Source organism: Gossypium hirsutum, chromosome A01, assembly GCF_007990345.1.
Source record: "Gossypium hirsutum isolate 1008001.06 chromosome A01, Gossypium_hirsutum_v2.1, whole genome shotgun sequence".
NCBI lineage: Eukaryota > Viridiplantae > Streptophyta > Magnoliopsida > Malvales > Malvaceae > Gossypium > Gossypium hirsutum.
In genome coordinates, this window is record NC_053424.1 from 4761605 (window position 1) to 4788271 (window position 26667).

Consider the following 26667-nt stretch of genomic DNA (forward strand, 5'->3'; position numbering starts at 1 on the left):
GGTAAGACTGGCTTTCTTGATCGAGTATAGCGCATGACGCATACTGGAGAGTTTAATATTGGATTTCGAACTAAAATTTTTGTCAATGGTCGTCCAAATATCACGACTGGTCTTAGCCGCTGTTAGATGGACCAAGACTTCATCAGAAATTGTAGATAAAAGCCACGAGGACAAGTACTTATCTTGTTTTTTTATGTACAAGAAACGCAAGATTGGCTACAAGATGACCATCAGCACCAGTTACAAAGGCAGGAGGAGGAAGAATTGTGCCTAAGACAAAACCTTGAAGACCATAGCCTTCAAGAATCAGCAGCAACTGATTCTTCCATAGAAGAAAATTTCGTTCACTGAGTTTAATGGTATCATGTTTGGCAAAATAATGAACACCAGCGAGGGAAGTATACCAGGTTGATTGACTGCTTCACCAGAGTTGGTAGAATGCGGAGGTGTGTCAATAGTGGGCACAACATCAGTAGCCATGATCAGAAAAGAAAGAAAAAGAGAGAAGAAAAAAAATTATACCAAGAAAGATCTGGCTCTTGATACCACGTTAAGATACAGAAATTAAGGAGTAAACTGTATTCTTGATCATTAGAGAGAAGCACCAACAGAGTATTTAATGCCAGAAGTGAGTTATAACTACCTGTTAACAGACTCATAACAACTAACTCAACTTCAACTAACTATTTTGAGTAGTTTATACAATTAATATTTCTTTCATTTCATAACAATCCGATCGCTCTAATATTTATAAAACTTTGCTTTCATCTTTGCTGCCAATGAACTAAGAAAAGTATTAGAGCTCTTGCACAATTGATTTCAGGAAAACATAAATTTGCAGTTGGACTTTTGTTACTAGAGAAGACATTAATGGTTTTAGTAAATAGCTTGAAATAGCCATTAATGGAACTTGCCCATTCCCACTCATCATCACTTGAAGCAAGGTCTGAAATTCAGATTTATTAAAAACTTAGCGAACTATGTAGCATTGTTGTAAATATGTTTGCCCCGTAAATATGGAGCACCTACTCACTATGTACTGACCATACTTCTCTTTGATTGCAGGCAAATTAGCAACACCACCATTTCGGTAGAGTTGAGGCAGTCCCCTAAATTAGAGGGCTGGCATAGTGTGTAATCCCTCAATGTAGAATCCTACCCAATAAATGAAAAAGAATAGATATATAGCTGAACAAATCAGTACTTAGTAAATAAACTATGCCTTGGACGTACCAAATATTACTGTCAACTTTTGCTTTTAAATACCCTTTCTCATTTATTTCTGTCAAACAAATTCAACAAATTAATTTATCCATTGCAACAAAAATTAACCAATGGGTAAATCGTCCAACATTATGTTTTAGAATGCTTTTCAAGGTAGCAAATGCTTCAAACTTTGTACAAAAAATAAAGAACGAGTAGATATTCCATAAAAGAAGCAACTCGATCGATCAGACTAATTTGAAAAACAGATAAATAAGTAATAATTAGAACTGAAAAGAAAAATAAAAAGAACAAAAAAACCAGTGCGAGAAGAAAGGTAAATGGTCATGCCATATTTACCTAGTTAATTAACTAGTGTTGACTATTGGTACAATCGACGTGATTTAGGCTCAAGAATGATTTCTGCAACATTTTTCACTTAAGGGGTGAAATTTCTTCATCTTCTTCTTTATACTGAGGTAGTAAGGTAGGTCTTCTCCTTTTCCAGAATATAGCTTCTCGTGAAGGACTGGTATCATTTAGCTGAGATGCCTTCATTTCATAACAAATTAAATTTCGTTGAGAATAAAAAAAAACAAAATAAAAATTACTCAATTTCATATATATTAGAATTTAGAAACAATAGTGGAAAACTCAAGTAAAAAAGTGTTGGGAAGATAAATACCTGATCAGTTTTAGCATGCACAATCAACGTTAAATAATCTGCACTGAAACTTGTGATCAGCTTGGAACATTGCTTAATGTGAAGCAAATCCAAACATGGGAATTCCAGATGATAACCCACAGGGCTGAAGCTCTCGAGCTTTGACAAATTTTCAAGTACTATTTCCTTTAACCGAGGGAATTCTAGATGAGGACCTTGTGAAGATGATGAAGATGCTAAAATGTCATCATTTCCAATTATTTGCTTCAAGTTCACACATGACGCTATGTTTAGGATGCTTAATTGCGGTAAATATGGAAAGAGCGTAACTGGAAAGATGTATGTCAAATTATTACAGTTGTGAATAGTTAGTTCTCCAAGATTGGTTGCAACCCCTCGCAACCTGATCACATTAAAAAGATCCAATGGTTCAGAAGTCCCCAAAGGTATATTTTCGAAATCTGATGATTTTTGTCTCAACTCTGTGTTTATCATATTGCATGACTTGACATCTTCACCATCTATATCTTCCATAGAGAAGCTTAACTCCTGCACAAAAGCACAGGAAAGTGTTATTCTTATAAGTTCTTTCAATATCAACCAAGTAAGTATTGCACTCTCATATCGTGTCTTCTTTTTAACTTTTTAATTACATGAATTGACAAATTGTGCATTAGAGACTTTCCACTTTTCTAAGGAAATTAGATTTTAATTAAAATGAAAGACAACTTCTTTTTGAAATAAAAAAAAAACAAAGGAATTAAGAAAACAAAACTGAAAAGGAATGTACCTTTAAAGAAACAGACTTCTTAACTTCTTTAGGAAAAGTAAAATTTGAAAACACTGAACATTCTCGGATATGTAAAATTTCCAAAATTGGTGCTTCCAATAAGTTGTTTCCTCCAATAATACTCCTCAAGTTTCTCAATTCAACAAGTTTTATCTTTCGCAGAAGGGAAAAAACTCCAATTGAAGTATGCGGAAGACATATTCTAAACTCAAGCATCCTTTAATCTTCACAATTTCCAAGTTCGGCAAGTACTGTGCCTTTGATTCTATTCCATCATCCATTCGAAATATCTTTTGAAAAAATTCCACAATTAGCAACTCTCAAAATTTTGAGATTTTGCAAGAAACACTTGGGAGATTGGTCATTGCACTTGAAATCCATCATTATTTGTGATATATCAACCAAGCATTCACCACCCTGCCAGCTGCTATAGAGAGGGAAGTTAATCCATCTAAATGTTCCAAATCTATAAGATCTGGGACGAGATTTTTGTGATCCCCAATATCGTAGAGAATGAGATCTTTTGTATTGCATAACAATTCCTTAAATGCCGATAATCCAGTTTCCTAATTGTAATTCATCACATAAATGAAAACAAATCATTAATTAATGAAAGAATAAATTAAATATTAGATTAATTTAGTAACATATTGGTATCATAAAATATATATATATAACAACAGATTGGCATAACAATTACCAACAAGAAATATGATAATTATACACAGCGAATACAACTATTTTTATATATTTTTTAAGCTCAACTTTAAGGTTGGGAGGGGCATGGTATGAAAAAGTTTAATAATTAGAAAAATCAAATAAAAAATCCAGAAAAGGAAAAAAGAGTTAGAAAAGTGTACCTCTAACATTGACTCCAGCTGATTGTTGGCTTGTTGAATGGGAAGGTTCATCACTTTAGAACAACCCTTAGCTTTCATTCTTTTTAAATATGGTGCTTTGACAATATAGTTTTGTGGGACAAAACTAGTCAAGTTTCGTAACCGTCTAAATTTTAGATATTGTAGACTTGGAAGGAGCAGGCTACCATGGTGTTGAACACCATCTTGTTCATTTGGCATGCCGAATACTTGCTTTAACTCATCACAATAAGAAACCAAAAGCGATTCAAGAGCAGGAAGACATTGAGCCGAAGTGATTGGCACAACATATTCCAGCTTTGAACACCCTTTGATGATAAGAGTCTTCAATTTGGGCAGGCGGAGAGGAAGGGAAGAAGGCTTTCAGTCTATTTCACCATCATTTCCGGATCAGCGAAAAGAGTTTCCAATTCGTCGCAGTAATGTATGCCGAGCTGTTCTAAAAGCACTAGGTTTTGAATAAGGGAAGGTGAAAAGAGGGATTTCAAATTCCGGCATCGATTTATGTTTACATCCTTAAGACTTTGGAAGGTGAAAGAGTGGGGTGAGCCTTTGAATATCCATCTCAATTCTGGTAAATCGCAGAGATTCAAAGATTGTAAATTTGAAAGTAGGTGCTCTTGATTTTTTTCTCTATTATGAAGGAGCTCATCCACCACTTGCAACTTGTAACATTCTTTAACAAACAGATGTTTCAAGTTTTTGAGGAAACCTTGTGGAGGCTGACCCTTGCATAAGGCTTCCAACCGAGGCATTTTTGTTATAAATAATGTCTCCAAATAAGTGAATGCTGAAGTTGGCCCATTCTTTGTTGCAGTAGCGGTGGTATCAACCAAGCATTCAAGATCTGCACAATGCTTAAGTTGAAGTGAAGTTACTCCATTCAGTCCATCTTCATTAGCTTCTGGAACCAGATTATAATTCTCAATATCTGATAATAGAAGTTGTTTCGAAGTTTTGAAAGAATCCTTGAATGCTGACAATCGAACATCCTGATTGTGATTCACGTAAATCATCATCATTAAAACACAAATTATACATATATATAACAATTAGAGTAATGTACATTTAATGAAAACGTAAAAAATATAGCTTCCTTGAAAATGAAAAGCTAAAGTAATCAAACTCATAAAAAGTGTTATTCGTGTAATAAAATAATGCATTTGTGGAATACAAATAAATATATAATTGTGCATTTGGATATGCTTAACTCTCTTTTATATTTTAACTCTGTTTTAACTGAAAGTTAAAAGAATGAGATTCATTCTACTTTCTTATTCACAACCAAAAAAAGAGTAAAACTCAGTAAAATTATAAATAAATAAATAAGTGTAAAATATCTTATATAAAAAAAACTAATGATATTTTTGAACCACCAATAATTATTATTTTTGTATTATTTACTTCCACATACATAACAGTGCCAATTGTAGTATGGTTAAAATATCTTAAACATTTTGCTGTAAAATCAATATGAAAACTGAGTTATGAAAATCATAAATAAATGAAATTCAATAATGTAATTAGAAAGGGAGAAAAAGAATGTACCCATACGGCAGCTCTCTCAGCTTCTAAATGAACACCCGAATCAGTTAATAGAGGGCAACCATACACTAAAAAGGACGATAACGATCTCAAAAACTGCTCATGTTTGAGCATATTGTCATTGGCAACTCTGAACACTTGTTTTAATTGAGGGCAATACCCTATGGTAAGTCAAACCCTGAAGCCCTTGTGGTGATAGCGACATCGGAAAAATATACTCCAAACCATCACAACGAGTTACGCAGAGCTGTGTTAACTTTGGGAAACACAAAGAAGTACGAGAATTGATGGCGGACGATATTTCTTCCTCGTCACCTTCTAATTCTGTCACTATTTGCTTCAACTCATCACAGAAGCTTATATGAAGTTCTTCCAAGAGTACGAGACTTTGAGCAAGAGAAAGTGAAAAGAGTGATTTCAAACGTGGGCACTGATCTATAATCAATTCAACTAAGCTTACAAGTCTTACATGTTGGGTTGGCAATTCCCATATGGAACTCAAATCTGGCAATCATTCAAGATGTAAAATCTTTAAATTTGAAAGGAGCGGACACTGCGGACCTTCATTTTCTTCCACCTCACCCATTTGAAATACCACTTTTAGATTCCTGCAGTCGTCAATTCTCACTAGTTTTAGGTTTTGTAAGATCGTTGATACCGACACCTTTTCTTGTGTTTTATTAGTCAAGCATTTTACGCACTCATCCTTAATACGTTTCACTTGAAGAGACTCTAAATTCCCAAGTAATTGGGAAACTGCATTATAAGGAAACACTTCCGCAATTTCCAAGTATCCTGTAGCGCCAAAAATACCATTGAAGCTTGTATTATTGTTTATGTAGATTTTGTATATTTCTAATTCAGGAAACTCAAAGTTTGGTGGAAAATGTAGAGAGGATACGCAAAGATATAGTCTCGTTAATCTGGTCAAAAATTTTATCACGAGAAAGATATCATTTGTCATGTTTGATTTTGGTAGGTACAACTCCTCTAGCTGAGATAACCTTCGAATGAAATTAAGGGGAAAGCTTGAGGAAACTACACAATCGGTTAGATCCAACATCTTTAGATCTTTCAAGCTCCCTAATTCATCTGCCAAACCATTTAATTTTGAACCACGCAAACTTAGAATCTCAAGTGTCCTTAAGTTTCCAAGGAACGAAAAGTCCTCAAAATTCTCCAAATGTAGAGCACGAAGTTTTTTCAAGGACGAAAGAGCATATAAGGAAATAACCCCCGTATAATCATATGCAACTGTAAGACTTAAAACTTTCAGTTCTCTCATTCCTAGAAAACATGTACCTTGTACATTACAATTCTTAAGCAATAGGATCTCAAGCTTCGAAAGAATCAATCTATCAGGAAAATTTTTCTCTTCACTGTCCAACAATGAGATTCCTTCACAAGATTCAGAGCTTTTATTTAGTAACTCCAATCTAGATTTGATCATAAAACCACTTTTTTCTTCTGATGCAATCTATAGAGTAACATCACGAACTATGTCATATAACTTAACGTACCTAATCAAGCCAAAATAAAAGAGAATACATTTATATTATAATTTTATTTTATTTTTATAAATTATGAAATATAAATCACATAAAATAAATAATAATATAATAGTATGAAAAGATTAAAAAAATATGACAAGTTGTGTATGTTTAAAATTTTATTAAAATTTGATCCATCATCAATAATTCATTGTGAACATGACGATTATATCAATTTACTTGTCAATATTCTATTAATATTTTTTATTTGAAGAACTTAAAAGTATTTTCATCGATGACTTACAGTTGTTAATTTGAAGTTCACACTTATATGTAAATGATATTATTTATAAACAAATAATAATTCTCCAATTCAGTCTAAAGATTGTTTTGTTTGGCTGAGCTGCTGGACTTCTAAAGACAATTCTACTCCTAATTCTACAAAAATATCAATTAATCAAAAGGAATAAGCTCTAGAGTTTAAGGACCATACCTTCCACCATCTCCATCTTCATCTTCAACTTCATCTTCTAACAGCAAGCAAGAATCTTTGAGGTAATCAATGGCTTCCAAAACTTGAATCCTCACTTCTCCAATTAAGTCAGCCTTGCCAAATAACTCCAAACCCCAAGCATATAGCACCAAATCTTCCACTTTAATTGAATGATCCTCTGGATATAAACCACACAATAAGAAGCATTTCTTGTTTGTCTCCTTCTTCAAGTATTCATAACTCATCTTGATACACAAGTAGGCATTTTTTTCTTCTTCTCCAATGTTACCGATTTCCACTAATCTACTGCGTTCAAGTTTCTTGCGGGCCACTTCCCATCCTTTACGGGTCTTTGTACTTTTTAGAGCCGCTGCTAGCGTTACAATCGCTACCGGTAGACCCTTGCATTCTTTTGCAACTTTCTGAGCCTCCTCAAGAATATCCCTTGAAACTCTTTCATTAAGCTTAGCTTTCATTCTAAATAGAGCCCATGCTTCATCACTTTCCAAAACATCCATCGGAATAATAACTTGACATTCCATGGATTCGCATACTGTCTTGCGACGTGTTGTCAAAATGATTTTACATCCCTTCCCATTTCATTTAGCGGAATGCCTATCTCTTTCAAGTGGACCTCATTCCACATATCATCAAGGATTATGAGGACCTTTTCTTCTTTTTCCAATTGAAGCCATAATTCTCCTGCTCTCCCTTCTTTAGTTTTCTTCTCGAACTGTGAGTCCAAGAAATCTGCTATTTTATCTTGAATATTTTCAATGATTGAATTTTGGGACACAACAACTTCAATAACTTTACGAAAACATCCTGATTCTTTGGTTTTTTTTACCGACTTCTTTGACTAAGGTGGTTTTGCCCACCCCTCCCATCCCCCACACTCCGATCATGTTAACTTTGTCATCCTCTAATGCTTCCCTGATCTTGTTGAATGCAGCAGTTGAAGATTTAGAAGCCAAAATATCTTTAGATGTGAAGAATTCTAAACCAGGAAGCTCCGCACGATGGCCGATTCTTTTAAAATGGGAGTCCTCTACAAGTTTGCTGATATACACTATCTTCTTCTCAATCTCCTTGCCTAATTGATATCGCCAACACCAATTAGGACACAAACTGAAGCATCTCTTATTTTCTTCAACTCTGCTGTCCAAATTCTGTACATCTTTCAAGGCGTTTTCTACATTTGTCAACTATTCACCTACATAGTCCTCAATTACTTGAGTTTGAATCTGCAATTTTGCCTCCTTAACGTCTTCTTCAACTCGAGTTTGTTCTCTATTCAGATTGTTTTGCTGTTGGTGGAGGTCATCAATTAACTTATGGAAACGAAATAAGTAGCGATGACGACGTTCTATTGGCTTCACCAAATAGTCAACCATCAGTGTTCCTACGGCATTAGAAGCAGCACCCGAGAAGAACTCTCCCGCCATTGTCGTGAATCTGAATTGAAATAACAATTCTGCTAAGCTTAAGCAAAATGGTAGACAATATACACTTCACGGGAACCACAAAAAGAAATGAAAGATGGTGACGAAAAAGTTGAAGCTTACCACTTGAGATGAAGATGAAGATATAATATAGGGAATGTTTTAAAAAAGCAGAGTTGAAAGGTGGGTCTCCTTGCTTCACACAAAATGCTCCAACTTTAAATCTGAAACCAAAACAATTGCAGTTGTGAATCAAATTTCCAAATTTGCAATAAAGTGCTGATGGAGTAAAACATATTTTTTTTTGTTACATTTTGTAATTTAATTTAAGAGTTTAACCTGGGTTAAAGTGACCCTACAAATAAAATTCAATAAACATAAAATACAAAATAATTTTTACAATAATAATGTTGCTAAAATATTTAATAAGGAGCAGGGTGTAGTGGCTCAATGGAGGCTGGTTTATCTAAAGAGGCGGAGAGCAAAAAAAGACAAAAAGATAAAGAGAGAGCTGAGGAGGATAAGTGTTCAAAAGGTTGCTTAAGGGTTCAAAAAGGTCGATCCCTTATTCATCGTTGTGAGGGCATTTATACGGGAGATCATCTTGTCTACTAATGTGACATGGCAAGATAAGTGATCATCGCCATGAGGTGCATAAAAGATAGGCATAATGAGACCCATTTTATTATTCAATTCAATCAGTAGAGGTTGTTATGCTTAGGTGCGACCTATGGTCTTCAAGGATGTGTTCAAACCTAAAAAGTGGGTGCCTTTCAAGAATGTCAGCTAAGCGGGTGAATTGTCTATGGCAACAAGAGGTCCATGTTTATCAGAAGGGAGTAATTAGTTGGGCTCCTCTGTTGAGAATAGGGGCTAGATGAATAGCAAGGTTTCGTAAAGGCTGACTATTGACCGCTAGGACCTCCGAGTGGAGTCGGAGAGTTGGTCATGGGTGCCCCCTAGGTAGCCTGTCATGCCTCTTTAGGTTAACTGACCTCCATCAAACCACCACACCTTCCTCATTGTTCTCCTCCCTATTGAACATTATATCAACAAATAATAATTTCTTGACTTGACTTGACTGGACTGATAGTTAAAGCTCTTGTTAAACATTTGTTTGGCATGAGTTTGAACCATGTTACCACATCCTTAATAATAACAATAAGGGTAAATTACACCAACAATTACTCAATTTTGATGTAGCTAACAAAGTAGTCACTCTAATTTCAACTCAATTACTCAACTTTCGAAAAATAACTAATCTGTCTCTAACGTTATCAAAAAGTGACAAATCAGTCACCCATTAACATTAACCCTCACAGGCTTAACTGAACCGCTAACTTGGCCAGCTAACTTGCCATGTTAGACGAGGCAAAGTTAAGTAACTGTTTTTTTTTTGTCCTTCCTTTTCTATTTTTAATAAATGACCCAATATTTTTTACTTTTGACGTACATGGCCCAATATGCGTAATACCCCTACCCGTATTCATTATCGGAATAGGGTACGAGGCATTACCGGAGTTTACGAATTAAATTTTTTTTTTATATTCAATATAGCCCTTTTATAAATATCTAACCTTCCCTGTAATATTAAATCGAGACCAATCCACATCAACCAAATCAATTCAACATATTTTCATGATAGATTCATGCATTTATATAAGATAACGTCATCACATATCTATAACCAGGTTTGTTAACCATACTAATGGCTAACTTTACATTCATTTCACGTTAACATTTACTTAGTTAGCTTATACATGCCATTGATTTCCAAAATAAAGTTTCTTTATATACCGAAATCCTGAGGTTGACAGTGTGATGTGTCTCCGACCAAATCCGACCTCCGAGCTCTTAACACTATAAAACAGGGAAAAAGGAAACGGGGTAAGCACTTTGTGCTTAGTAAGCTCATGTAACAAGAATTATACTTACCTAATATTTTCAATACAATATAATAAACATTCATATATCCATTCAATGCATTATTACCCTAACATGCACAAACTCAACATTCAAGTTAGTACAATAATTTCCATGTATCAATAATATATATACCATGATTGCTGAGCTCGTCAATACCATGATTTCCATTTCCTTGTTATTTTTCCATATTTATCCCGTTGAATTTATTGGAATTTCGATGGATTTTCAGAGGTACACTTTTAGTGTACAATTCTGGGTCCGTCAATTCATATTCATGTGCGCACATTTCCATTTCAGAGAGCACACTCCCGCGAACCTCAACCTTGCAGCGGGATTACCAGTCCAGGCTAAATCCCCTGCAATATAAACTCATAGAGTATTGTCGGGATTACTAGTCCAGGCTAAATCCCCTGCAACGACAATTACTCTAATGAGCTTGGATCTGAATTACCAGTCCAAGCTAAATTCAGACCCTAATTCGGATTACCCGTCTGGGCTAAATCCATTTTACACATATTCTTCGAGAGGGCTATATCAGGATGGGATCACCCGTCCGGGCTAGATCCTTTTTACCGTCAATTCCTTTTCAGAGATCCATCGAATTTTCCTTTCATTCAATCGGGATTTCTTCCCATTTTATCAAATATATCAATGTTTCATTAATTTTCATACAATGAACACTCAAATCATATTCACATCAATAACATACAATCTCAAGCATTTAAGAATATAATTCAAGTTACACGAACTTACCTTGATACTTGTTTGTAAACAGTAAAAATCTACTAATCCCGAACTTTTTCCTTTCCTCGATCTAGCTTCGTATTTGAATCTTCTAGATCTAAATAAATAAATTTAATTATCAATTTAATACATTTCATGTTCATCTGCAACATTCTCTATAATTCAACTATTATTTATAGTTCATTCAGAGCTGTCTACTTGAGTCATAGTCACTAAATTATTTATAACTTCAGCTACGGAACTCCAAATTAAGATCCGTTAATTTTCCCTGAAACTAGACTCATATATATTTTTACCATAAAGTTTTCAGAATTTTTGGTTTAGCCAATCAGTACAGTTTATTCTTCAAAGTCACCTCTGTTTTGTTGTCTAACAGTTCTGACCCTTCTTCACTAAAAATAAATTATCTCTTTATACAGAATTCAAATGATGTTCTTGTTTGTTTCTATTAAAAATAGACTCATTCAGAATTCTAGACATATAAATTTAAGTCCCTAATTTTTTTATTCAATTTTTTTATAATTTTTCAAAATCAGAATAGGGGAACCCGAATTCATTCTGACCTTGTCTCACATAATTCATTATATCTCAAAATTTACAAATCCATTGCTTACAATATTTCTTCTATGAGAAACTAGACTCAATAATCTTTAATTTCATATTTTGTTCATCTTCTAATTCGATTCCTAAAATTTTTGGTGATTTTTCAAAGTTAGTCTACTGCTGCTGTCCAAACTGTTTTAGTGCAAGTTGTTTATTACCATTTTTCCCCTAAGCTTTTAATAAATGATAATTTCGTCCCTACTCAATTAGCCTCTCAATTGAGCTGATTTTTCTCAATTAATGTTTTATTCTATCACCTTAAACTAGTTTACAACCTTTAGGAATCATAATTTCAGCAATAGACTTTAATTCCAAACATTTTCACAATTAGGTCCTAAAAATCAATTTCCATTGAAATTGCCTAATAAAATCATCTCATAAACAAATTAAAGCTTTAATTTCATTCTATTTCATCATAAACTTACAGCACTCAACCATGGTGACTTTAAATTTCATCCATGAAATCAAAAACTAATGAATTTAATAGTAGTACCTAGTTGTAAAAGTCTTAGAAACACAAAAATTACAAGAAAAAGGCAAGGATTAACTCACTTGGTGCAAAAATTATGAAATACCAGCTTAGAGAACCCTCCTATGGCATTTTTAGCTGCTGGAATTGAAGAGAAATGAAGAGAAATCTAGATATTTCCTATTTAGTCCTAGTTTTACTTAGTTAATTTTGCAATATTCCAATTTTACCCTTAATTTATCAATTTTTCTGCTGATTTCATGCCCTTGCCGTCCAGCCCAAATAACTTTTGGGTCTAATTGCCTTTAAATCCTTTCTCATTAGACTCTTAAGCTATTTAATCACTCTAGCAACTTTTACACCTATTACAATTTAGTCCTTTTTATTTAATTGACTACCCAAACATTAAAATTTCCTAACGAAATTTTAATACCACACTAATAACATTTCATAAATATTTATGAAATTATTTTTGACTCGGTTTTACGAGATAGAGGTCTCGATACCTTGTTTTTACCCAATTTCTTCAATAATTTCTTTTTCTATCTAATCACTAAATTGGTAAAATTTTTCTATCAATATTTTCATACGATTTTTCTATCATATCAATTTTCAAGAAAAAATATTGCATTAAATTTCTCTTTAAATCGGATCTATGGTTACGAAACCATTGTTCCGATAACATTGAATTTAGGCCATTACAACTCTCCCCCCCTTTTAAGGATTTTCGTCCTCGAAAATCTTACCAGTAAAGAGGTTTGGGTATTGTTTCCTCATTGCCTCCTCCGGTTCCCATGTTGCTTCCTCAATCCCGTGCTTTTGCCACAATACTTTCACCAAATTTATCTTTTTATTTCTAAGCTCTTTTGTCTCCCGTGCCAATATCTTGACCGGTTCTTCACTGTAAGTCATATCCGGTTGAATCTCTACTTCTATCGGAGAAATAACATGTGAAGGATCTGATCGATATCGTCGTAACATAGATACATGAAAAACATTATGGATTCTATCAAGTTCCGGTGGTAATGCCAATCGATAAGCGACCGGTCCAATTCTTTCTATGATTTCATAGGGCCCGATAATTCTTGGACTCAATTTACCCTTTCGACCGAATCGAAGAAATTTCTTCCAAGGAGACACTTTCAGAAATACCTTGTCACCGACTTGAAATTCAATCTCTTTTTGCTTAAGGTCGGCATATGATTTTTGACAATCGGAAGCTACTTTTAGACTATCTCGAATAACCTTTACTTTTTCTTCTGTTTCCCGGATCAAATCAACCCCATGTATTTTCCTTTCACTGAGCTCTATCCAATATAACGGTGTTCTACATTTTCTACCATACAAAGCTTCATACGGAGCCATTTTAATACTGGACTGATAACTATTATTGTAAGCAAATTCAATCAAAGGTAGATACCTCTCCCAATTACCTTCAAACTCTAGTATACAACATCGGAGCATATCTTCCAATACTTGAATTACACGCTCAGATTGACCATCTGTCTGAGGATGAAATGAAGTGCTGAAATACAATTGAGTACCTAAAGCTTCTTGCAATTTGTCCCAGAAACGAGACGTAAATCGGGGATCTCTATCTGATATAATGGAGACAGGTACTCCATGTAACCTGACAATCTCAAATATGTACAGTTCAGCTAGTTTATCTAAAGAATAATCCATACGTACCGGAATAAAGTGAGCTGACTTTGTTAACCGATCAACAATCACCCAAATAGTATCTTTTTTCCTCGGAGACAAAGGTAGCCCCGATACAAAATCCATAGTGATTATTTCCCATTTCCATTCCGGTATAGTGATTGGCTGAAGTAACCCCGAAGGTACCTGATGTTCAGCTTTAACTTGTTGACATATTAAACACCTTGATACAAACTCAGAGATATCACGTTTCATTCCTGACCACCTGTACATCTTTTTTAGATTATTATACATTTTATTACTCCCCGGATGTACAGATATAATACCGCTGTGAGCCTCGCATAGAATCTTCTGTATGAGCTCTGAATTCTGAGGTACACATACCCTACCTCTGAATAATAAACAACCATCAGAACCAATCTGAAATTCATAATCATTACCTGACTCACACTGTGCCCGTTTAACTTGTAACTTCTCATCATTCTTCTGAGCTTCACATATTTGCTGTAAAAATTTCGGTTTAGCTCTAAATTCAGCTAGGATTGAACCATCATCAGTCAATGATAACCGGGTATTCATAGCTCGTAAAGCAAATAGAGATTTCCGGCTCAAAGCATCAGCTACAACATTAGCCTTACCCGGATGGTAATCAATAATCAAATCATAGTCCTTTATCAGTTCAAGCCACTTGCGCTGTCTCAAATTCAAATCTTTCTGTGTCATCAAATATTTCAAGCTTTTATGATCAGTATAAATATGACATTTCTCACAATACAAGTAATGCCACCATATCTTCATCGCAAATACAATAGCAGCTAATTCAAGATCATGTACTAGTAATTTCTTTCATGTGGTTTAAGTTGTCTTGAAGCATAGGCTATTACTTTACCTTCTTGCATCAAAACACAACCTAAACCATTTAATGAGGCATCACTATAAATAACAAATTCCTTACCCGGTTCAGGCTGCACTAATACAGGTGCTTTCGTTAATAGGTCTTTCAATCGGTTGAAACTTTGTTGACATTCATCAGTGCACTCGAACTTTACATCTTTCTGCAATAATCGAGTCATTGGAGAAGCTATCATAGAGAATCCCTGTACAAACCTCCGATAATAACCAACTAAACCCAAGAAACTTCTAACTTCAGATACATTCTTCGGTGGACTCCAATTGACAATAGCTGAGATTTTACTTGGATCTACCCTGATGCCTTCGGCAGATATAATGTGTCTAAGAAAACCCACTTCTCGAAGCCAAAATTCACATTTACTGAATTTAGCATACAACTGCTTCTCTCGTAGAATTTGCAACACAATTCTCAAATGTTCTGCATGTTCTTCTTCATCCCGAGAATAAACCAAAATATCATCAATGAATACTACTACAAATCTGTCTAAGTACGGTCTGAATATCCGGTTCATCAAATCCATGAATACTGCAGGTGCATTAGTTAGCCCAAACGGCATCACTAGAAACTCATAATGCCCGTACCTGGTTCTAGAGGCTGTTTTTGGCACATCTGACTCCTTTACCCATAACTGATAATAACCTAATCAAAGATCAATCTTTGAAAACATAGTAGCACCTTTCAGCTGATCAAATAAATCATCAATCCGGGGTAACGGGTACTTATTCTTTATGGTTACTTTATTAAGTTGCCGGTAGTCGATACACAATCTCAAAGACCCATCTTTCTTTTTCATAAACAGAACCGGAGCACCCCAAGGTGAATGACTCGGTCGGAAAAAACCCCTGTCAACAAGCTCTTGCAACTGTGTCTTTAACTCTTTTAATTCTATAGGAGCCATCCGGTACGGAGCTATGGAGATCGGAGTAGTTCCCGGAATCAAATCTATAGAAAATTCCACTTCTCTTTCTGGTGGCAATCTTGGTAATTCTTCTGGAAACACATCGGAAAATTCACATACCACTGGAACTGCCTGTATCTTTGACTCAGATACCTTAGTATCGAGTACATAAGCCAAGTAAGCATTATACCCCTTTTTGACATACCTCTGTGCTGCCATTACTGAAATCATATCAGATAACCCCTCTATCTGATCAGATTTAACTCGGAGCAACTCACCATTCTGACATTTTAGCACAATATATTTTTGTCTACAATTTATTACCGCATCATGCTGGGTTAACCAATCCATGCCCAATATCACGTCAAATTCATCAAATGGCAGTAACATCAAATCAGCCGAGAAACAATAACCTCTTACCATCAATGGACAATTTTTACAAATTTTATCCACTAACACAGACTGGCCCAGGGGGTTCGAGACTTTAACCACAAATTTAATAGGTTCAACAGATAAATTTTTAACAATTGCAAGTTTAACACATATATATGAATGCGTAGAACTAGGATCAATCAATGCAGTAATATCAGTATCAAGTAAAGAAAATGTACCAGTAATAACATCGGGTGCTGAGGCATCTTCTCTGGCACGAATGGCATATGTCCTAGCAGGTGCTCGTGCCTCAGGCCTACCTGCAGTATCTTTTGTAGCTCCTCAACAACCACTGACATTACCGGATGGTCGAGGTGGTCTACCTCTCGAAACTGGATTACTCAGCTTCGATATCTGTTCAGCTTCTTTTTCACCCCTTTCTAGACAATCTCTGAGGAAATAGTCAAAAGAACCACATCGGTAACAAGCCCCACACTTAAATCGGCATTCACAAAAATGAGCTTTATTACAGTATTGGCATCTCGGTTTAGGAGTGCCAACACTGCCAACACTGGTCACTGATGGAGTAGAAGGCCTTGGATTAGTGCATTGAGAACTTCGCCCTTTGCCCAAATACCCAATGGTTGAAGTAGAACGATCCTGATATTTCTTCAATTTCTTTGAAGCAGAAAACTGAGATTTTCCCATCGGTCTTTTACTAAAAATTCGAGCTTTCCTCTCAGCGTGTTTCTTTTCTTTGTTCAATTCTTTTGCTTTATAAGCTCTCTCTGCCAATATAGCAAACTCTCAAATTTCAAGAATTCCGATCAGTAACTTAATGTCTTCATTCAACCCTTCTTCGAATCGTTTGCACATTTCAGCTTCTGACTGTACCCATTCTCGAGCATATTTACTCAATCGAACAAATTCTCTTTCATATTCAGATACTGATCTATTGTCCTGTTTCAGCTCAAGAAATTCTTTTCTTTTCTGGTCATGGAACCTCTAGCTGATATATTTTTTTCTGAACTCGGTCTGAAAGAATTCCCATGTAATTTCTTCTTTCGGAACAACTGAAGCTTTAGTATTCCACCAATGGTAAGCTGTATCTTTTAGCAATGAGACGGCACATTTCAGACATTCTTCTGGTGTACAAGATAATTCTTCCAGAACCCGAGTAGTGTTTTCTAACCAGAATTCAGCCCGTTCGGAATCATCATCAACTGCTGCTCGAAATTCTTCGGCCCCATATTTTCGAATTTTATCTACTGGAGCTTTCCCTTTTCTGACAGATTCAGTACCTGTACCTTGTGGGCTCTCGGGAACCGGTGGAGGAGCAGGAGGGGGAACTTGAACTTGCTACACTACAAGGTTAGTTCTTAGGTATTGATTAAACCATTCATTCATCATTTGAAAGAAGGCTATTTTTGCCTCCTCCCCTCGACCCTCTGTCTCGGGCCTTCTACTGCTAGTTTCTTCTCTTTGTACTAAAGCCGGAGCATGACTCCCACCTTCCTCAGATTGAGCTCGGTCGGATGACATTACTATAAGAAAAACACATTTTAAATGGTCAGGAGATATCACACTATCAATAATAATTTAAATGGCATGTATAGCTAATCCCGTATTTGCTACATCGATCCTAGAACCGGCTAAACCGTAGCTCTGATACCAATAAATGTAATACCCCTACCCGTATTCATTATCGGAATAGGGTACGAGGCATTACCGGAGTTTACAAATTAATTTTTTTTTATATTCAATATAGCCCTTTTATAAATATCTAACCTTCCCTGTAATATTAAATCGAGACCAATCCACATCAACCAAATCAATTCAACATATTTTCATGATAGATTCATGCATTTATATAAGATAACGTCATCACATATCTATAACCAGGTTTGTTAACCATACTAATGGCTTACTTTACATTCATTTCACGTTAACATTTACTTTGTTAGCTTATACATGCCATTGATTTTCAAAATAAAGTTTCTTTATATGCCGAAATCCTGAGGTTGACAGTGTGATGTGTCTCCGACCAAATCCGACCTCCGAGCTCTTAACACTATAAAACAGGGAAAAAGGAAACGGGGTAAGCACTTTGTGCTTAATAAGCTCATGTAACAAGAATTATACTTACCTAATATTTTCAATACAATATAATAAACATTCATATATCCATTCAATGCATTATTACCCTAACATGCACAAACTCAACATTCAAGTTAGTACGATAATTTCCATGTATCAATAATATATATACCATGATTGATGAGCTCGTCAATACCATGATTTCCATTTCCTTGTTATTTTTTCATATTTATCCCGTTGAATTTATCGGAATTTTCATGGATTTTCAGAGGTACACTTTTAGTGTACAATTCCGGGTCCGTCAATTCATATTCATGTGCGCACATTTCCATTTCAGAGAGCACACTCCCGCGAACCTCAACCTTGCAGCGGGATTACCAGTCCAGGCTAAATCCCCTGCAATATAAACTCATAGAGTATTGTCGGGATTACCAGTCCAGGCTAAATCCCCTGCAACGACAATTACTCTAATGAGCTTGGATCTGAATTACCAGTCCAGGCTAAATTCAGACCCTAATTCAGATTACCCGTCTGGGCTAAATCCATTTTACACATATTCTTCGGGAGGGCTATATCAGGATAGGATCACCCGTCCGAGCTAGATCCTTTTTACCGTCAATTCCTTTTCAGAGATCCATCGAATTTTCCTTTCATTCAATCGGGATTTCTTCCCATTTTATCAAATATATCAATGTTTCATTAATTTTCATACAATGAACACTCAAATCATATTCACATCAATAGCATACAATCTCAAGCATTTAAGAATATAATTCAAGTTACACGAACTTACCTTGATACTTGTTTGTAAACAGTAAAAATCTACTAATCCCGAACTTTTTCCTTTCCTCGATCTAGCTTCGTATTTGAATCTTCTGGATCTAAATAAATAATTTTAATTATCAATTTAATACATTTCATGTTCATATGCAACATTCTCTATAATTCAACTTTTATTTATAGTTCATTCAAAGCTGTCTACTTGAGTCATAGTCACTAAATTATTTATAACTTGAGCTACGAAACTCCAAATTAAGATCCATTAATTTTCTCTGAAACTAGACTCATATATATTTTTACCATAAAGTTTTCAGAATTTTTGGTTTAGCCAATCAGTACAGTTTATTCTTCAAAGTCACCCCTGTTCTGTTGTCTAACAGTTCTGACCCTTCTTCACTAAAAATAAATTATCTCTTTATACAGAATTCAAATGATGTTCTCGTTTATTTCTATTAAAAATAGACTCATTCATAATTCTAGACATATAAATTTAAGTCCCTAATTTTTTTAATTCAATTTTTTTATAATTTTTCAAAGTCAGAACAGGGGAACCTGAATTCATTCTGACCTTATCTCACATAATTCATTATATCTCAAAATTTACAAATCCATTGCTTACAATATGTCTTCCATGAGAAACTAGACTCAATAAGCTTTAATTTCATATTTTGTTCATCTTCTAATTCGATTCCTACAATTTTTGGTGATTTTTCAAAGTTAGTCTACTGCTGCTGTCCAAACTGTTTTAGTGCAAGCTGTTTATTACCATTTTTCCCCTAAGCTTTTAATAAATGATAATTTCGTCCCTACTCAATTAGCCTCTCAATTGAGCTGATTTTTCTCAATTAACATTTTATTCTATCACCTTAAACTAGTTTACAACCTTTAGGAATCATAATTTCAGCAATAGACTTTAATTCCAAACATTTTCACAATTAGTTCCTAAAAATCAATTTCCATTGAAATTGCCTAATAAAATCATCTCATAAACAAATTAAAGCTTTAATTTCATTCTATTTCATCATAAACTTACAGCACTCAACCATGGTGACTTTCAATTTCATCCATGAAATCAAAAACTAATGAATTTAATAGTAGGACCTAGTTGTAAAAGTCTTAGAAACACAAAAATTACAAGAAAAAGGCAAGGATTAACTCACTTGGTGCAAAATTATGAAATATCAGCTTAGAGAACCCTCCTATGGCATTTTTAGCTGCTGGAATTGAAGAGAAATGAAGAGAAATCTAGATATTTCCTATTTAGTCCTAGTTTTATTTAGTTAATTTTGTAATATTCCAATTTTACCCTTAATTTATCAATTTTTCTGCTAATTTCATACCCTTGCCGTCCAGCCCAAATAAATTTTGGGTCTAATTGTCTTTTAAATCCTTTCTCATTAGACTCTTAAGCTATTTAATCACTCTAGCAAATTATTTTTAACTCGGTTTTACGATATAGAGGTCTCGATACCTTGTTTTTACCCAATTTCTTCAATAATTTCTTTTTCTATCTAATCACTAAATTGGTAAAATTTTTCTATCAATATTTTCATACAATTTTCCTATCATATCAATTTTCAAGCAAAAATATTGAAATAAATTTCTCTTTAAATCGGATCTATGGTTACGAAACCATTGTTCCGATAACCTTGAATTTAGGCCATTACAATATATTTATACTTCTTCTTCTCTATCCCAAGAATCTCGCTATTGACACCTCCGCTACAACCATCTTTGACGTCACCATCATTGACCTCCAAACCACCACTCTATCCTTTTTTTTCTTTTTCAACCCACCCAATAGATGAGCCACCACCATTGGGATCCGACTCTCTTTTTCTGCTGCCCAAAGGCATTAACTCTGAAAAAATCATATCGAAATGGGATTGGAGACAATTTGGGGTCAAACTATTAGTCCCCACAACCAAATCGGTGAGAAGAAAATCCTTCAAAGCAACATTAGCAAGTCTAGGATTGATATGGTATAAACAAAAGGGTTGTCGATTAAACTAAACAACACTAACTCCATTGCCAACATTATCAAGTTGCATAAAATAAAGTTAGAAGCAAAACAATGGGAACATTAAGACAAACCAAACAACCGATTGAACCAACGATTTTCAGGAACAAAGGAAGTGGTTCCTCTAAAGGGACAGCCAAATGCCGACAAGTGAAATTTTGGGTCGAGTTAATGATTAGCAAGATCCCAAAGTCGAAATTGAACTGGGTGTTGTAGCAAAGGAGGATGAGAGATGGATTAGAAGAAAAGCGACAGAGATGGTTGATGACGAAAATTGGGGTCGAGGTGAGGTAAGCCCAATTCTTGGAAAGAGATTTGAATTGGGTCACAGACCTAAGGGGCAATCTGGAAAGGATATCGATGCAATTGAAAAATCAGTCAAGCTATAAGGCTATGCAAAGAGATATAATAATTTTTTATATATGCTATAAGGCTACACAAAGAGATAAAAGATTATGATAATTTTTATATTTAAAAATGTAACGATGAAGTCAAGCTTATGTTTGTTTGTAGGGTAATTATTTGATACACTATTTGTAAAAAATTTTAAACTTCACAAGTGGATTAAGAGTATTACAAATGCTACATTTATTTATATATTTTTTATTTTTTATTACACCTTAAAATATACTTCTCAAATCCTCAACTTGCTTATAGAGTTTAAAACAATCTACGCATGATATATGAAATAATTTTCCTTATTTGTAACTTCGGTAACTTCAAACTTTGTTTTTTTAAAATAATCTATGTAATAAAATATGTATATAAACATGAGTTTAAAGAAATATTTAAATTAATATATCAATATTTTTAAGTATTATTATTTTAAATAATATTATTTTATATTAAATAAAATTATATAATTTAATAAACTTAAATATGTAAAATAATGTGCAAGAGATATACACTCCAACACTTCAAATGTTTCCTTGTAACGCGAACCATACTGATCCACACTGAAATCATTGTCACATAAAAGGTTGAATTAATTTTTTTTAGTAAATGATGATTTTTTGGGTACTAATTTTTAGGCTAACGGAAGTTTTTTCGTTGATGAATTTTTTGGGTAAATATTTTTTTCGAATTCCTTTTGTTCATTTTGATAAGTAAATAATTTTTTGTTATGCTTTACTTAATTTTGAAAAATAAAAAGAAAAAGAAAATATTAAATAAAAAACTGAAAAAAAGGAAAATTTTCAATTTATATAATTTGGGGAAGAAATATATATTTTTTAAAATAATTTTGTATATTTTTATTTTTAAAAGTAAAATATTTAAAATTTCTCCAGTGATTATCCAATCCAATTTCATGAAAGCTGATACTAAACATATCCCAGGAAAGAGAGCAGCTGAATCCAATCACTTTTGCAGACAAATACAGATACAAAAAGCATAGATAAATCACCTGTGCTCATTCTCATCTAGCACCTCTACTCCGTTAACCAAAATCTACACGTCTCCTCTAAAAGCAGCCGTCTGATGTTCACGCCGCATCCTGATTAGATTCTCTCAGAATTATTTCGAAACCTGTTCACACCAACAATCCTGGAACCAATACTGAAAGCCACGTCACCCCGAGAAGAAGCATGGCAAAGTTGTAATATAAGGGAATATAAAGGGCAAACTGGCAAACCAAAATTATGTTTTGTGTGTTATATGTGTCAGCGGACGCCAAACAAATTCAAATTCAGCAGAATCTTTTTATTTTATTTTATTTTTCTTATGTTTATTTTTTTCGAAGACCGAAAAAACACAGTGCAGAGAGGACCATTTTTTTTTTCTCTTTTTCTTTCGTCCCAATCATGTTAGATTTTCTCTCACTAATATAGTACATTTAATTTTAATTAATTTTTGTTTACTATAATAATTACTAATTTTTCTCGAGAGAAAAGGAAGTAGAAGTGTATAAGGAAGAAATATCTCTTTTTTAAATATTTAGTATAAGAGCCTTCAATGAAATTATCCCTTTTTCGGATTTAATACTATCTCGTAATTGTTATTGCATATTATTCTTATTTTGTAATGGATAGTGGAAGGGATCTCAACTGAAGCTTTGATACATTATTTATATTTTATTCATTAAAGCTAAATGTGATTAAACTGGAAACACAAAAAACGATCCAACAAATAAGGAATGAGTTGGGAATACCAATCTCTTTTTCACCTTTTATTTTTATCAACACTCACTGTTTTAATTGAGTTTAATAGCTAAACCAAAAGCAGTATTATTCAGAATCAGGAAGAGATTCGTGTCTCCAAACTTACCTCAATTACAATAAATCATCACTGTTTATGAGCTGCTGCTGCTACTACTTTAAAATAAATGGAACTTCAACTGAAGCAAAGACAGAAAGTAAAAGCAGGTTTTTTTTTTTTCAAAAAAAGAGACACCACGGCAGAGCTGCTGCTGCTGCTACTTTAAAATAAATGGAATTTCAACAGAAGCAAAAACACAAAGTAAAAGCAGGTTTTTTTTTTGGGCAAATAAAAGAGAATGGGATTCAAGAAAAAGAAAATAGGAGGTAGCTTCTTCTTTTTCTGTTAAAAGGAGAGTGGAAATCAAAGTGAAGGAAATGTGAGAAATTAAGTAGAAATTAAAGAAGAGAAAAGATTTTAATATTTCCTGTAGAGAAAAAAAGATGGTGAGAAGGGTTGCAGTGGGAATCTTAAACAGAGATGAGAAAATGCAGAGCAAAGAGACAAGGAACACAAAGGGCCCTCAAATAGCTGGATTGATCACAATTATTGTCAACTTTTTTAACTAGTCTTTGGGAGGGGCCCTTAGGAATTGGACTTGAGTGTATTTATACGGTAAAATATCTCTTTAATCTCTTATAATTTCAAAATTAAACAAATTAGTTCATCTAGAAAAACCAGAGCAATTTAATCGTTTATAATTTTGAAAATAACCAATTAAAGACAATTAATCACACTATTAATATCTTCCGTTAATTATATTTAATTTTAATTGATATAATAACACATTTAACCTTCGATGTTTATATATTTTATTATTTTAATTTTAATTCTAAAAAAATCAAACCTTTAAACCTTGATGCCAAACTCAAATTTTAGCATCTATGACCACTATTACCATTAACGATGTTAGAACTAAGTGACCCGAATCTTATTTAAATAAAATACAGTGGTAAAATAAAATAAAAGTAAAATTCATATAGAACTACACTTCTTTTTTTATTATTTTAGAATAAGGTTTTTTAAAACTTATTAAACTCTATCTATTTTATACTGATTAGAATAATGTGTTTCAATCTTACTACACTTTTATTAGAATATGGTTTTACGACCTATAAATAGACATAGTCTAGTTCTCTTGTAATCATTCGAATTCAACATAGTGAATTTTCTTTTCCTCTGCCCGTGATTTTTTCCCGAAAGGGTTTCCACGTAAAAATCTATGTGTTCTTTATTTTTATTTCTCTTTTCTTTGCAATATATTGTCATTATCGACATTATATTATTTTTACAAATTAGTATCTGAGCTTTTGGGTTGTTCATCTCAATCACGGTAATGACGTCTTTGAAGTATGAAATTTCATTGTTGGATCGCAACACCAGATTTGCGTTGTGGCAGATTAAGATGCAAGCAGTTCTTTCGCAGATGAATCTAGAGGATGCCTTGCTAGGGATAGATAAGATGCCTTCAACATTAACGGATGAAGAGAAGAAGCGTAAGGATCGAAAGGCATTAACACAATTACATCTACATTTGTTCAACGAAATTTTGTAGGATGTGATGAAGGAGAAGACCGCCGCTGCATTATAGAAGAGGCTAGAACAAATATGTATGTCGAAAACTCTAACAAACAAGTTGCATATAAAGCAACGTCTTTATGCTCATCGTTTGAAGGAAGGTGCGTCTGTACACGAACACTTAACAGTGTTTAAAGAAATTCTCTCAAACTTGGAGGCCATGGAGGTTCAGTATGATAAGGAAGATCTAGGGTTGATTTTACTTTGTTCGTTGCCCCCGTCTTATTCAACCTTTAGAGACACGATTTTATATAGCTGCGAGTCTCTCACAGTTGATGAGGTCTATGATTCTTTGACCTCGTATGATAAAATAAAGCATCTTGTGGTTAAACCCGACTCTCAAGGAGAGGGTCTCATTGTTCGTGGGAGATAAGATTGGAATGCTGATGATGATCGTGGAAGGACACAGGAACGGAATCCTCGCGATAAATCTAAGGGTAGATCAAAGTCTTCAAACAGAGGTAAAACTTGCAACTTCTGCAAGAAGAAAGGGCACATTAAATCTGAGTGCTACAAGCTACAGAATAAGATTAAAAGGGAGGCTGCGAATCAAAAGGGAAAACAACCAGAAAATTCCGGTGAAGCTGATGTTGTAGAAGACTACAACAATGATGAACTTCTAGTCGCTTCTGTCAATGATTCTAAAGTAAGCGAGGAGTGGATACTTGATTCAGGCTGCACCTTCCACATGAGTCCCAATCAGGATTGGTTTACAACTTATGAAACAGTGTCTGAAGGTGTTGTTTTGATGGGAAATAATGCTTTGTGTAAAATCGCAGGTGTTAGAACAGTTAAAGTTAAGATGTTTGATGGAGTTGTCAGAACACTTAGTGACGTACGACATGTTCCAGAATTGAAAAGAAATTTAATTTCGTCGAGTACTCTTGATTCAAAATGGTACAGATACACGGCTGAAAGTAGGGTTTTAAAGATTTCCAAAGGGTCTCTTGTTGTGATGAAAGGGCAAAAAAAGATTGCCAAGTTATATATTTTGCAGGGTTCTACTGTTACTGGTGATGCAGCTGTCACTTCCTCTTCCTTGTCAGATGATGATATTACTAAATTTTGGCATATGTGCCTAAGGCATATGAGTGAGAATGACATGGCAGAATTGAGCAAAAGAGGACTTATTGATGGGCAAGGAATTCGCAAACTAAAATTCTGTGAGCACTGCATTTTTGGGAAGCAAAAGAGAGTTCGATTCACCAAAGGAATCCATAACACAAAAGGAACGTTGGAGTATATTCATTCTGATCTGTGAGGGCCATCCAGAGTGCCTTCGAGAGGTAGAGCTAATTATATGCTAACTTTTATTGATGATTTTTCTAGAAAAGTTTGCGTGTTCTTCCTGAATCAGAAAAGCGATGTGTTTTTCGCATATAAGTCTTGGAAAACTATGATTGAAAAACAGACGGAAAAATAAATAAAATACCTCCGCACAGACAATGGCTTAGAGTTCTGTTCTGATGAGTTTAATGAATTATGCAAGTCAAAAGAGATCGTGACACACTTGATAGTTCGACATACTCCACAACAAAACGACGTTGCAAAACAAATGAACAGAACGATCATTCGATGTATGTTGTCAAATGCTAACTTACCGAAGTCATTTTGGGCCGAAGCAACCTCTACTGCATGTTGTTTGATCAACCAATCTCCATCCCTTACTATTGAGAAAAAGACTTCACAAGAGTTATGGTCTGGTAATCCTACTGACTATTTTGATTTAAATATCTTTGGGTGTCCTACGTATGCTCATGTTAATAATGGAAAATTGGAACCAAGATCTATTAAATGTATTTTTCTTTGTTACAAAGCTGGTGTGAAAGGGTATAAGTTATGGTGTCCTAAAAATAGAAAAGTTGTAATTAGCAGAGATGTTGTTTTTTGATGAAACTACTATGCTA

The 26667-nt window shown here is 34.2% G+C and overlaps 2 protein-coding genes across 2 annotated transcripts; both read right to left on the minus strand.

The window, feature by feature from the left end:
* Positions 1-1294: 1294 nt before the first annotated feature.
* On the minus strand, positions 1295-23718 carry LOC107939116 (disease resistance protein RUN1). The gene is made up of 11 exons (XM_041074527.1): positions 23252-23718; positions 22392-22543; positions 16329-19067; positions 10303-10365; positions 8629-8729; positions 7064-8518; positions 5084-6600; positions 3518-4527; positions 2658-3223; positions 1889-2416; positions 1295-1755 (listed from the first exon to the last, which is right to left on the minus strand). The coding sequence occupies exon 7, from the start codon at positions 6528-6530 to the stop codon at positions 5592-5594; it is 939 nt and encodes a 312-aa protein (XP_040930461.1). The 5' UTR covers positions 6531-6600; positions 7064-8518; positions 8629-8729; positions 10303-10365; positions 16329-19067; positions 22392-22543; positions 23252-23718; the 3' UTR covers positions 1295-1755; positions 1889-2416; positions 2658-3223; positions 3518-4527; positions 5084-5591.
* Positions 7051-7605, minus strand: LOC107939112 (disease resistance protein At4g27190-like). Its single transcript, XM_016872387.1, has one exon. It carries the CDS (start codon positions 7603-7605, stop codon positions 7051-7053), a length of 555 nt encoding a protein of 184 aa, XP_016727876.1.
* Positions 23719-26667: the final 2949 nt, after the last annotated feature.

Coding starts and splice junctions, on each gene's coding strand:
- LOC107939116 (XM_041074527.1), bottom strand. CDS start 6,530: ATGATCAAATCTAGATTGGAGTTACTAAATAAAAGCTCTGAATCTTGT.
- LOC107939112 (XM_016872387.1), bottom strand. CDS start 7,605: ATGGAATGTCAAGTTATTATTCCGATGGATGTTTTGGAAAGTGATGAA.